Source organism: Populus euphratica, unplaced genomic scaffold (assembly GCF_000495115.2).
Source record: "Populus euphratica unplaced genomic scaffold, PopEup_1.0 scaffold28.1, whole genome shotgun sequence".
In the NCBI taxonomy this organism is placed as follows: Eukaryota; Viridiplantae; Streptophyta; class Magnoliopsida; order Malpighiales; family Salicaceae; genus Populus; species Populus euphratica.
The window spans coordinates 300,055-312,220 of record NW_011499862.1 but is presented as its reverse complement, the minus strand read 5'-3'; the positions used below and the strand labels follow the sequence as shown (position 1 = coordinate 312,220).

General features: G+C 32.5%; 2 protein-coding genes across 2 annotated transcripts; both read right to left on the bottom strand.

Annotated features, from left to right (window-relative positions):
- Positions 1-791: 791 nt before the first annotated feature.
- Positions 792-2,885, bottom strand: LOC105124985 (licodione synthase-like). Its single transcript, XM_011025230.1, has 2 exons — positions 1,925-2,885; positions 792-1,820 (listed from the first exon to the last, which is right to left on the bottom strand). Exons 1-2 carry the CDS (start codon positions 2,801-2,803, stop codon positions 1,140-1,142), a joined length of 1,560 nt encoding a protein of 519 aa, XP_011023532.1. The 5' UTR covers positions 2,804-2,885; the 3' UTR covers positions 792-1,139.
- A 7,383-nt stretch (positions 2,886-10,268) lies between these two features.
- On the bottom strand, positions 10,269-11,848 carry LOC105124984 (protein FANTASTIC FOUR 1-like). The gene has a single exon (XM_011025229.1). It carries the CDS (start codon positions 11,476-11,478, stop codon positions 10,534-10,536), a length of 945 nt encoding a protein of 314 aa, XP_011023531.1. The 5' UTR covers positions 11,479-11,848; the 3' UTR covers positions 10,269-10,533.
- Positions 11,849-12,166: the final 318 nt, after the last annotated feature.

Below are 12,166 nucleotides of genomic sequence, written 5' to 3'. Positions count from 1 at the left end.
ATTTATTATTCAATTACTGGTTTATAGTTCATAATATGTTGTTGGATAACTTTTTTTAACTAAAAAAATAAAATTATATTAAATTATTTAATATTATTATTAAAGTCGAGTTAATATATTAATCTTGAAATTTTCAAATTTTAATTATTATTTAGCTCGATTTTAATATTATACTGTATAGAAATTATTTTGATTTACCCTAGTTGAAAAATCTAAAATCAACTAAAATAATTAACGAAAAACATGGTTTGGATTTAAAAAAAAAATTAAGATATTTTATTTTTAATATTGAGATTCTAATATATTTGATTCCCAAACCAAAATACTTTATGAAGATATATTCATAATCAAGCAAAGAAAATAATGAAGGATTATTTTTTTTTAAAAAAAAAAACCTCACCTTCTTCGCTCATTCCACATCAGTGACTTGCTCGGTTTATATTTATGATGATCTCAAAGCATAAAGTTTAACTTCAACTCTTTTAAAATTTGATAAATTTAGATTTCGTTCATGCTTGTCTCAAACTCAGTTTAATTTTTTATCGCTCTTCAAATAGATTTTTATTTTTCACTTGAGCTTCCTTCCTTGCAGTCTAATGCTTTTGAGAGTTTTTACTTTAAAGACAGAACATTTAGATATCTCAGCTTCTTGATTTTTTATATAAACGTGCATTTCAATTTCAATTTTTATTCACTGATTTACTTACAATAGCACTACGTAATATTTAGATGTATAAGCTAAAATATACACATTGAAATTGTAAGAGAAAAGGGCGATAATTGTTACGAGCAATCATGGAAGGAATACATGCAATCATTCATTCATAACCGATGGAGTTGAAACACAAGGAAGCAAGGGCTTCATGAAGAAAGAAGATAGTGATACAAATCGACGATCGACGTGCCATCATTAAAGGAAATAAGAGGAGGTAGCCAGTCGTCACGGCAGTCTTTTCTAGAGAGGCTTGAAAACAGGGGAACACTTGCTATTGATAACCCGCCACGCTTCTGTCCTAGTGGTTTGTGGATTACTGCAACCAGATGAGAAAGGTTGGTAGGGTGGATATCACTGGAGGCGCTTCAAATCAAGTAAAGAATTTATGTTAACAAATAGATCGATCTGGCATGTCCCACACCACTTATGGTTGGAAGCTATAGAGTGCCGGACGTGGTTCTGGTGCGCAAACAAGGTCATGGAACCTTGGAGCTGTTAAGCCAGGCCTTTCGGTCATATCAACAAGAGCATTGCCCTTGATTTTCACACCATCTGGGTCAGCCACTTTCCACTCGAAACATTGGATCATGGCAGCCAAAGTCACAGGTAGTTCCAGCAAAGCCAAAGCAATGCCAGGGCAGCTTCTTCTGCCAGTACCAAAAGGCAACAGCTCATAATGTTGCCCTTTAATGTCCATCGAGGCAGTGGATTGAACCATATCCCCTTCAATATCCCCTTCAGATTTTAGAAACCGTTCAGGTTCAAATTCTAATGGGTTTTTCCAGTACCTTGAGTCTCTTCCAATAGACCAAATGTTCACAAATAACAATGTGTTTTTGGGGATTATGTATCCATTGATCTTGCTTTCTTGAATTGATTTTCTTGCAATCATTGGAATTGGTGGGTGAAGCCTAAAAGTTTCCTTGATGATGGCCTGGATATAAGGAAGATTTGGAGAGTCTGATTCTTCTACTAGCCTCTTGTTTCCGACGACTGTATCAATCTCCTGCCGTGCCTTCTCGAGTACCTTTGGATTGTTTATGAGCTCTGCTAGTGCCCATTCAGTTGCAGCTGCTGTTGTATCCGTTGCAGCTGTTATGAAATCCTTTTGAAAAATGCAACATAAATCAGAACCAAAACAAAACAAAACAAGTAGTAGTAGTAATAATAATAATAATTCAAGTCACTATTTTATAGGGTTTTCCTTACCAAAACCAAGGCTTTAATGTGCTCTCTAGTTAGCTCTACCTCGGTGCTTTTATCTTCAAATGCATCAAGCATCATGTCCAAAAGATCTTTAACCTTGTATTCTCCTCCACTTTTCTTTCTTTCTATCTCGCGGTTTGTGATAATATTCTCCAACAATGCATCATACCTTCTATGGACATCCTCAAATTTCTTTCTATACCCCTGAAAGTCCAAGTTCCTGCAAAACCAAATGAAATCGGAGACATTAAACTCTCCAAAGATTTGTGTCACCTCACGCACCAAAGTTCTAACACCTTCAGCCTCGTTATCAGTCCCTGAACACCTGAGACTTAGTATAATTTGTGAGATTATGTTGCTTGATAAATTTAGCAACTCTTTAGTGACATTAACACTCTCACAAGCTTTAGACTTGTCGTGTAGAACCCCAATGAATTGGCGCAGTTCCTTTCTTCGTACAGGGAGAAATTGGTTAAGTGCCCGGTTACCCAAGAACTCGAACGTGCTCAACTTTTTGATGAATCTCCAATAAGGTCCATAGGGTGCAAAGGCAAAAGAAGAGCTATAGGTAAGGTGATCAATGGCTAAAGAATGCTTGCGGGAAGAGAAGGTGAGGTCGTTTGTCTTGAGGAGTTCTCTAGCGAGTTCTGGTGTGGAAGCCACAACACAAGGGACAGAACCAAGGCGGAGATAGATTAAGGGACCATAACGAGAACATAAATCACGAAAAGAACAGTGAATTAGGGGCTGAAGAAGATGGAGATGACCAATGATTGGTATGGGCATTGGACCAGGAGGAAGGGAGCCATGCCCTTTATTGGTTAAGATGAAGACTGTAAGCAGAAGAATGGCAAAACCAGCTATTATAAGCTCAAAAATCATGTTGCATAACCAGAACGGATGTAAAAACAAGTACAAAGAAACACAGACTTTTCTGTTTCTCTGGAACCAAGGAATCCTGTGTTTCCTTGTTACCATAGCTATGCGAGGTATGTATATATACACACACACTGGTGAGCGAGTGTTCGGAAGTTCAGGTTTTTTTTTTTTTTTTTCCACTTTTAAAAAGTGTATTTTATTTATGAAAATATTAAAATAATATTTTTTTAGTGTTTTTTATAATTTTATTATGTGAATATTAAAAATAAAAAATAAAAAATAAAAAAATCTAACATATTTTTAAGTAAGAATAATTTTAAAAAATACAATGCGTAATTACAGTATATTGTTTTTTTAGATTTAAGAAAAACTTTATCCCTAAAAAAGTATATTTTATACTTTTTTGGATTTATCTTTAAAAAAACATATTTTTTGAATTTAAATAAATAAATAAAATTCTAATCATCTTAGATTTTTATAAAACATATATATTTTAACTCAAATTCAAGATGTATTATACAAATTTTAAATCTTCTGTCATCACGCATTACGTACCTTACGACACAATTAACATAATTACAGTATACGATGCCAACAAATTTCTTTTGTTTTTTTACCCTTGTTTTCTTCGATGGCCTATAGAAAATCTCCACCCTCTACATGTCATCTTAATACGAGTTGCATCATTCAACCATTTTGTAAAACGATTCCACAATTTCCAAACAATTGAACAATGCATAAAAGGATGATCCATATTTCTTGCAGCTTTATCACAGAAAGAGCACATAAATTCATCTAAATGCAACAAAATGCCTTCGAACATTTGATTTTAGAATTCAAGGAGGTTACTGCAAGATCTGATAGAATAAACACCAGTTCTTAGTTTCTTGCCTCCATTGTTTAGAATCTGGAACATTTGATTTTAGATGAATACCTTTAACTTGATCTAGAAAACGATGCAGACGCCCCGATGCAGTTGTTCTTAAATCTCTCTTCCAAGAGAAGTTCCCAATACCAAGCTTGCTAATTATAGTTTATAAAATATAAAAAATTAGATTAAATATAATTATAGGTCGAGAACCGATCGACGGCGGGCATAACTTGCTAATTAGATCTCCTTAATTGCTACCACTATCTCATTGGGAGTTTTGTTTTTTTATTTTCTTTTTTGTTCCCTTGAAAAAATTACTCATAACTTGAGGGACTGAAATATACTGCCCAGCCCAAAAAGAGCACGGTGGCACGACCATCCACCACTCCTCGGAAGTTGTAACAAGGAGTCAATTCGACTGTTCTGTCAAGTGTCACCATCACCCCACTCAGGAAAAAAGGACAGTTATGATACAAGAAGAGACAAGCTGGCACTGAAAGAGTTAGGGACCGAACTTATCCATATGAAAATAGAAGGACTAAAGTGTAATATATGTTATCAAACCATGGCTTGTGGCAAATTTAGGACCCCTAGAACTACCAAACTCCTACTTGACGACGTGGAGTCATTACAGACTCTTGATGGTAAGTAGCACGCCCCTGCCCACACCATCTTGTAAGTCCAGATTTCAAACAATAAGTGGCCACCCTCTTAATTACATCCCACCAAACCCCCTTTGTCTCCCTGAAAAAAAGTGGTGACTTCATTGTTTTCCGGTGCACATTTCATCGCCGACGTAACCATAAATTTATCATTTTATGGTCCCAGAAAACACCTCTTGTCCAGAGGCTGAGGGTACGGTTATCTTTTTAAATGGAGTATTTTGATTTTTTTAAATTGATCAAGAGATGCCATAAGGTTTTAAATCTTTATACCTTGTATCTGAGATGAGATGAGAGTATTTTTACTATTGTATTTTTTTTTATTTTTCATTTGTTATTGAATAAAATGAGAGTTATTTTTATCTTTTAATAAATTAAAGAGTTTAGAAAAACACTGATACATGCTGGGCATGCATCGACTGCTCCACTATATTTCAATAGCCCGTGCGACTGATTTCGACAATAACACATGTTATTCATTAAATATCACTTATTGTTTTTTGTTTTCTTTGTAAAAGTGACACATCTAGAAAAGAATTTTTAGTTTGATTTTGGTAAAAAAAATTTTTCCCTCTCCCTCCCTCGATTCGTTTATCCTGTAATTTTTCAAATCAATCTTCAAATTTTTCTTTATTTTTTATTTTGTTCTTGATCTTTTGATTAATATATATTCTATTTTAAATAACTTAATAATTTAAAATTTATTTTAATTTCATTCTCATTTGATTTGTTTTACTTTTTTGTTTTTTATTTAGTCCATCATCTTTTGATTGATATATTTTTTATTTGAAATAACTTGTGAAAATTAAAAAAAAAATAATTTCATCATCATTTAATTTTTTAAATGTGTCCTATTTAGTTATTATTATTTTAGTTTATATTTATATCATTTGAGATAATTTTTATAGTGTAATTTTTTTATGATTTCACTCTCATTTATTTTTTTATTAGATTCTATTCTTATTCTTTTAATTCTTTTTCTTGCTTTACTAAATTTTTTAGTTTTATATTTTTTACACTCAATTATATAGTTAATTTAGATTTGAACTTCTTGATTAACTTCATTTTGTAATTTCATGGATTCCAGGTGAGAAAATCAGTTAAGTTTAAAAACATTTGTTAGAAGTTGCTTTCTATGTTTTTAATTTTTTTTATGTTTTTTGTTTGTTTTAGATTTTAGATTTTGATATTTAGTTTATTGGATGTTAAACTCTATAGTTTTTTATATGCTTCCCACATTCTTTTATTTTTTATTTTTTATTATTTGGTTAGATTATATAGGGTCTCTTTATGTTTTGTGTTTTGTTAGATATGTTTTCTCAAAATAATTTTTTTCATTAATTAAATATAAATGATTTATTGAATATAAATAAATATTTTATACTACAATTCAATTATTATTTTTTGAATTTTATAGTAGTGTTTGTTAGGTTGTATATAATAATTAATTAATTAACAGTTTATTCAACTTATACACCAATTTACTAAAGTGATGAACTTCGTTATTACTTTAGACATTTATCAACGAATGATTGATCCTATGTCTTGATAAAAATAAAGTCCAAAAGAATTGCAAAAGAGTATATAGAAAGGTAGTTTTGCCAATGTATACACAGTTGTAGTTGTAGATAAGATTTCAAGTTAATTTTAAATATTAAAAAACCATTAATATTATAAAATTAAAAATGTTTTTTTTTCATATCATGAGATTTATTAAATAATGAAAGGGAAGATGATGTATGTGTTTAATACAATGATTGAAAATATATCAACAGATAAATTAAAAAGAATTATGGATGCTAATTAAACATTAAAATGGAAAGTTAATTTTCTCAATAAGAAGTAAAAAGATAGATATAATTACTAAGATTTTATCTTAGCTACCATTGTTGCCTTTTACATCACCTTTCATGATTTGAAAACTCTAAAATACATTGTAATCACTCTAAAAATAAAATAAAAAATTAATGGATTTTTAAAAAAAAATATTTCACAAGTCTCCATTTGCTTTTTCCAGCATTTTCAAAATATAACAACACCTCTAATAGACCACCAAGATGAACATTTTTATGGTTAGAATGTGGTTGACTGTACCATTTCTCCTTTATCTAGTGACTTTGTCAATCGTTTTTTTAACATTTGTGAACCAAAAACGTAATAAAAATTAAGTTTAAAATAAAAAATAAATGTGTAAAATAATAGGGATCAAATATGAAAAGTAAAATAAAATGAGAGACTAAAGTGAAGTTTAATGCTTTATGAATATTACACCTAGAAAAAAACGCCTTGATTTGATTTGATTTTTTGTTTATGTTACTTTTAATAGTAATCAAATATGAAAATAAAAATTAAAGGATAAAAGTAAAGTTCTTCACCCTGTTTGAACATTGCAACAACAACAAAAGATTGTGTTTATTTATGTAATTTTGAATTTGATTTTTTTAATTTTTCTTAACAATAAACTATAATTATATTTTATAAAATGTTTTGGAGCCCAGATTTTATCATTTAGGATTGCATTTTTTTAATTTTGTGTTTTTACTTTTAATTTTACTAACTTTTAGAGATTTTATATATATTTCTGTGTAAGTTTTGTCCACTTGTTTTAGAAATAACTTTTAAATTATTAAATAATAAAAAATTTCCAACCCAATTTATTAAGCTCAACTTGGATAATATTCTGGACGTCCAGAGTTTAATTTCAATTTGCATCTTCCGTTGGGGGACTTATATATATATATATATATATATTGAGCATCTAAGATTGGTAAAGGAGCCAAAACTTAAATTTTCGGCTCTCGAATTTTAAATTGCTCGAGGGAGAGCATTAGTATAGGCTCGGGACCCTGCCAACCTCCCTAGCTGCATCCCGAACGTGTCTCGCTGTATTAATATTTTATATAATTCAACTAAAAACTTAATTAATTCAAATTAAACTTTAATACTTTTTTTTTTTCAAGTCAACCTGGAGGCAGTTGAAATTTGAAATTATGGGTGAGCAAAAAAATCGAAAAACCGATTAAACCAAGAAAACCAGAAAAAAAAAATCAAAAAAAAAAAATGATTAAACCGATTAAAATTTTGAAAAAACCAGCCAGTTCGGTTCGGTTTCAGTTTTGTAACCAAAAAACCGAAAAACCGCACCGAAACCGAAAAAAAACCGAGTCAAACCAATTTGAACCGGTTTTCCCCCTAAAAAACCGAACCGAAACCGGTCGGTTTGACCCGGTTTCGGTTTGGTTTCGGGTTTTTTTTCAAAATTTTTTTTTGATTTGATTATTTTTTTTTGATAAAAACCAAACTGAATCGAAAATGATGACTTCTAGTTGAAATGAAAAGACCGGGCAGAAAGCTTGTTTTTTGTTTGGCAAACGGGCTCTAATTTAATCAAGTTGGATTTTCAGTCCATGAAGGCTTGGATACCAAAATGCCTAGCTGTACTAAGCCCATATAAAGCCCAAACGAACACAAGCAAGACCAACAGGACACTTCTTCTTGCAACCACGCTCCTCCCTCCTGCACGAATGTTGCATCCACTCGCCGCCACAAATGGCTGCGCGTGTAGTATCTTGAGAACAGTTTTCTGCTGAAGTAGTATATTTTTCTCAGGCTTATGTCTATGGCTTTGACTTGTGCTCATATGATCTCAACTAGCTTTATATGATCGTGTTCATCACAACATTAATTTGGCCTCCACTCCATTGACGATCTGTATTTTTAATGAAGTCAATCCAGCTACTGCCGCATGCTCCAGCTCAGCCAGGAATCTGATGCCTCTTAACACAGCTTTGAGATTGACATCAAACTAATCAAAGATCACCAACATAATCAATGCAAGAACATCAATTTTCCATGAGAAAAAGTAGGGTTTTGAGTCATCTTGTCTATTGTAACAAGACTTTGGTATCGGCATTAACACACTTTGTCCCCTTACCTAACATTTTATTAGTGTGGCCCCTCTACCTTTTGTGTTAGTCAGAGTTTCGGGTTTTTTTTCAAAATTTTTTTTTGATTTGATTATTTTTTTTTGATAAAAACCAAACTGAATCGAAAATGATGACTTCTAGTTGAAATGAAAAGACCGGGCAGAAAGCTTGTTTTTTGTTTGGCAAACGGGCTCTAATTTAATCAAGTTGGATTTTCAGTCCATGAAGGCTTGGATACCAAAATGCCTAGCTGTACTAAGCCCATATAAAGCCCAAACGAACACAAGCAAGACCAACAGGACACTTCTTCTTGCAACCACGCTCCTCCCTCCTGCACGAATGTTGCATCCACTCGCCGCCACAAATGGCTGCGCGTGTAGTATCTTGAGAACAGTTTTCTGCTGAAGTAGTATATTTTTCTCAGGCTTATGTCTATGGCTTTGACTTGTGCTCATATGATCTCAACTAGCTTTATATGATCGTGTTCATCACAACATTAATTTGGCCTCCACTCCATTGACGATCTGTATTTTTAATGAAGTCAATCCAGCTACTGCCGCATGCTCCAGCTCAGCCAGGAATCTGATGCCTCTTAACACAGCTTTGAGATTGACATCAAACTAATCAAAGATCACCAACATAATCAATGCAAGAACATCAATTTTCCATGAGAAAAAGTAGGGTTTTGAGTCATCTTGTCTATTGTAACAAGACTTTGGTATCGGCATTAACACACTTTGTCCCCTTACCTAACATTTTATTAGTGTGGCCCCTCTACCTTTTGTGTTAGTCAGAACAATGTCATAAAATTATTGTTTTTTTTTTTGTTTTTTTTTTATATGCTTTTAAAATACTTTAAAAAAATTAATAGGAAATTTATTTCATTGATGAGAGATGAATACAATGTAGTAGGTGATGATCAACAGCTCTACTTTCTTCTTCTTTTTTTTTTGGCGGGGAGGGCAAGAGATATCGTCTACCAAATAAATTTCATCAATCTATTAAAGATCCGTTGACTACACCTCCATAAAAAAACAGGAACATTAGATCTTATAATGACATAAAGCTTAAATATGGGATTAATGAAAAAAAATGATAAAAAAAAGAAAGAAAAATACTACGTTCATCAAGAAAACTCAAGCAACTCTCAAACCCTTAAAGTAAGAGAAAGAAAGGTTTTATTTTCTTAGAAATTAATGGGAATTCCACTAATCCTTAGAAATTAATATAATTATGTTTAGAAATGATAAGAGCGGAATATATAATGGAATTAGCACTTAAGTTAAATTTCCACACAGTGACACACAACTATTAATGATGGTAGAAGACATCGTTCTGTATTGCGTGCTATATATAAAAAAAAGGTTTCTGCATTAATGCCTTCGAAATATTTCCAAGGCAGTGGTCTCGCTGTGTATTTTTCAAACTAATTATAAAACATATGAAAATACCTAGTTAAAATACTGTAGCAATTAATAGTAGTTAATTTCTTTTTGTAACTTTTTGTGTCTAAATTAATGATCAACTTATTAAAATTAAATTAGTATTTGTTAAGGAGAAAAACATTTCAACGAAAAAGGACTAAAATGTGAAAGAATGAGAAATCCCATGACTGATTTCAAATTTGCTAGAAAAATTAAGTTATGTTTAGTAGATTTATTTTTCTTTTTCTTACCTTGTAGTTTATTTAATTTTTTCAGTTTTAATTTTGGTCTAAAAATCTATTTTCTGGACATTTTAACTTTCAAATTTGAGAAAAGATAGAAAATAAGATAAAATATCGAATGAAAGAAGTTTTTTATTTAATGAGAAGAGTTTAATGATAGTAATTTTTTTTATAAACATTCTTAAAAATTAAATTATGTTCCATTTAGATTTTTTGAATCCGGTTTATTTTTATTTTTTAAGAATTTTGCAAATGTGAACTATCTATATCTCGTACCAAATGCTGGAAGGATTGCATGATATTTCACATTTTGCAATTATTTCTTGAAGAGATGAAAACGTACGTGAAATAACCATATCTAACACTTCTAAATTTGGAAAAATAAGGGATACATACAGTGCTCTTTTCAATTGCTGTCAAGCACAATATTCCTTAATTTATTATCCACTTCAAATTTGGTTGAGACTTATCAGCCATTTCTGTCCGCATAGCCTAATACTACGCGGCCGATAAATTGAAACAGAACAAAATTACAGGCCCAGAAGAACACAGAAAAGTTAGAGACCCTTCTTATCTCTTTTTAACATTTTCACGTGACCATGATAACTTCACCTTGTTGGCACACATTGGTGGCTCCAAACGTTAATGCTATGGTGGTTATGGCGGTGGTAATCGTGGTGGTGAACCACCAGCTCATGACACCTTGTTCTTAACCCTTCTCCGTTCACTTGAAATCCCCATTCCCCTACACTCTCTTCTTCATTGTCTTCTTTAACCTCCTCCTCCTCCTTTTTTTGACCCTCCTTTTCTACCTCCAGATATTCTTCTTGTTCTTGTTCTTGTTGTTGTTCTTGCTCTCGCTCATGTTCTTCTTCATCAACTTCATATTCTTCATCTGCAACAAAATGTAATCGCAACCTTCCATTTTGCCGTGAAGCACGTAATATTTCATGCCTATCAATCCTAACTTCTGTCAACTCAAGCCTGCCATCTTTTCTCACTGACTTGAGGAAAAAATTAGGTTGACCATTATGGTTTAAAGAGGAAAGAGGTGGTGGAAATTTCTTGGCTTCTTTTTTCTCACCAAGTTTCCTACATTTGACCTTTGTTATTGTTGATCTTTCCCTTGAACATAACTCAATCTCATCATCAAACCTTCTTTCATCAGAGCTCTCAAAGCCTAGACTCTCAGTGCAAGACATCAAACCATCAATACCACCACCAATATCATCAAGGAATCCAATCCCACGCGGGTCTTTTTTAAAGATGGAGGCTATAGATGATGGTGGTGATGGCGAGTTAGGTGGCGTGGTTGAAGGTGAAGAGGGTTTGATAGTTGTTGATTCAAGAATGTTTGGAGTTTTGTGGATAGGATCACATGTTGTTGCCGTTATTAACCCTAATCCTCCTGCGGGGGGCGAACTGCAAACACCTTGGCATTTGCAAGAAGGCTTTTCAACGCTAGAATTATATTCTCCATCAATACTAACACTCATGGGATGATATGTAAGAGCTAAGAAGGAGTAAACACTTTTCTTACAAAAGCTCATCATGATATATTATATAATCTTTTTTGTAAGAAAAACTAAAATATATAGTACTGTAAATTAATGGATGACAAAAGGAGAGGAAAAAAGATGATAAGAGAAAGAGAAGGAATGGAAGTGGAAAGTTATAGAGAGTTGAGAGGGGGGATGGTGGTATTAATAACATCCGCACAGCAAAGATAGAAAGAGGGAGGGAGGGAGACTGTGGCATCTATAGAGACAGCCAACGTGACAAAAGGGAGTAAGGTTTTAGCTGGATCAGTGATGGAGGAAATGGTGACTGGTCCCACGTAAGATGGCCTCAGACATCGTCCAGATTTCGCCTTCTCCTTCCACACACTTAATTTCTTCCTGTATTATTGCTTGTTTTTGTTGAGATTGGCAAATTTGAAAGTGATTATATATGGCTATAGTTGTGTTAGCCGCCTGGCAAAAGGGTAGGCCTTTCCCTTTCCAATCAAAGAGGGGCTGCCTCCACGTATAATTTCCATGCGGATATGATCGGAAGTTTAGTGTGTTGGCATATGAATTTTCTCTGATTAGTGTTATCATGGATAAATTGAATTAAAAAAAAAAAACTCAATCAAGTTTGAAATGAATTGTTAGTGCCAACATTGCCACAAGCATAAAATGTTTTGATATAAACGTTATACAAAGGCATTCATAATAACGTAATATTTGCAATATATTAAGC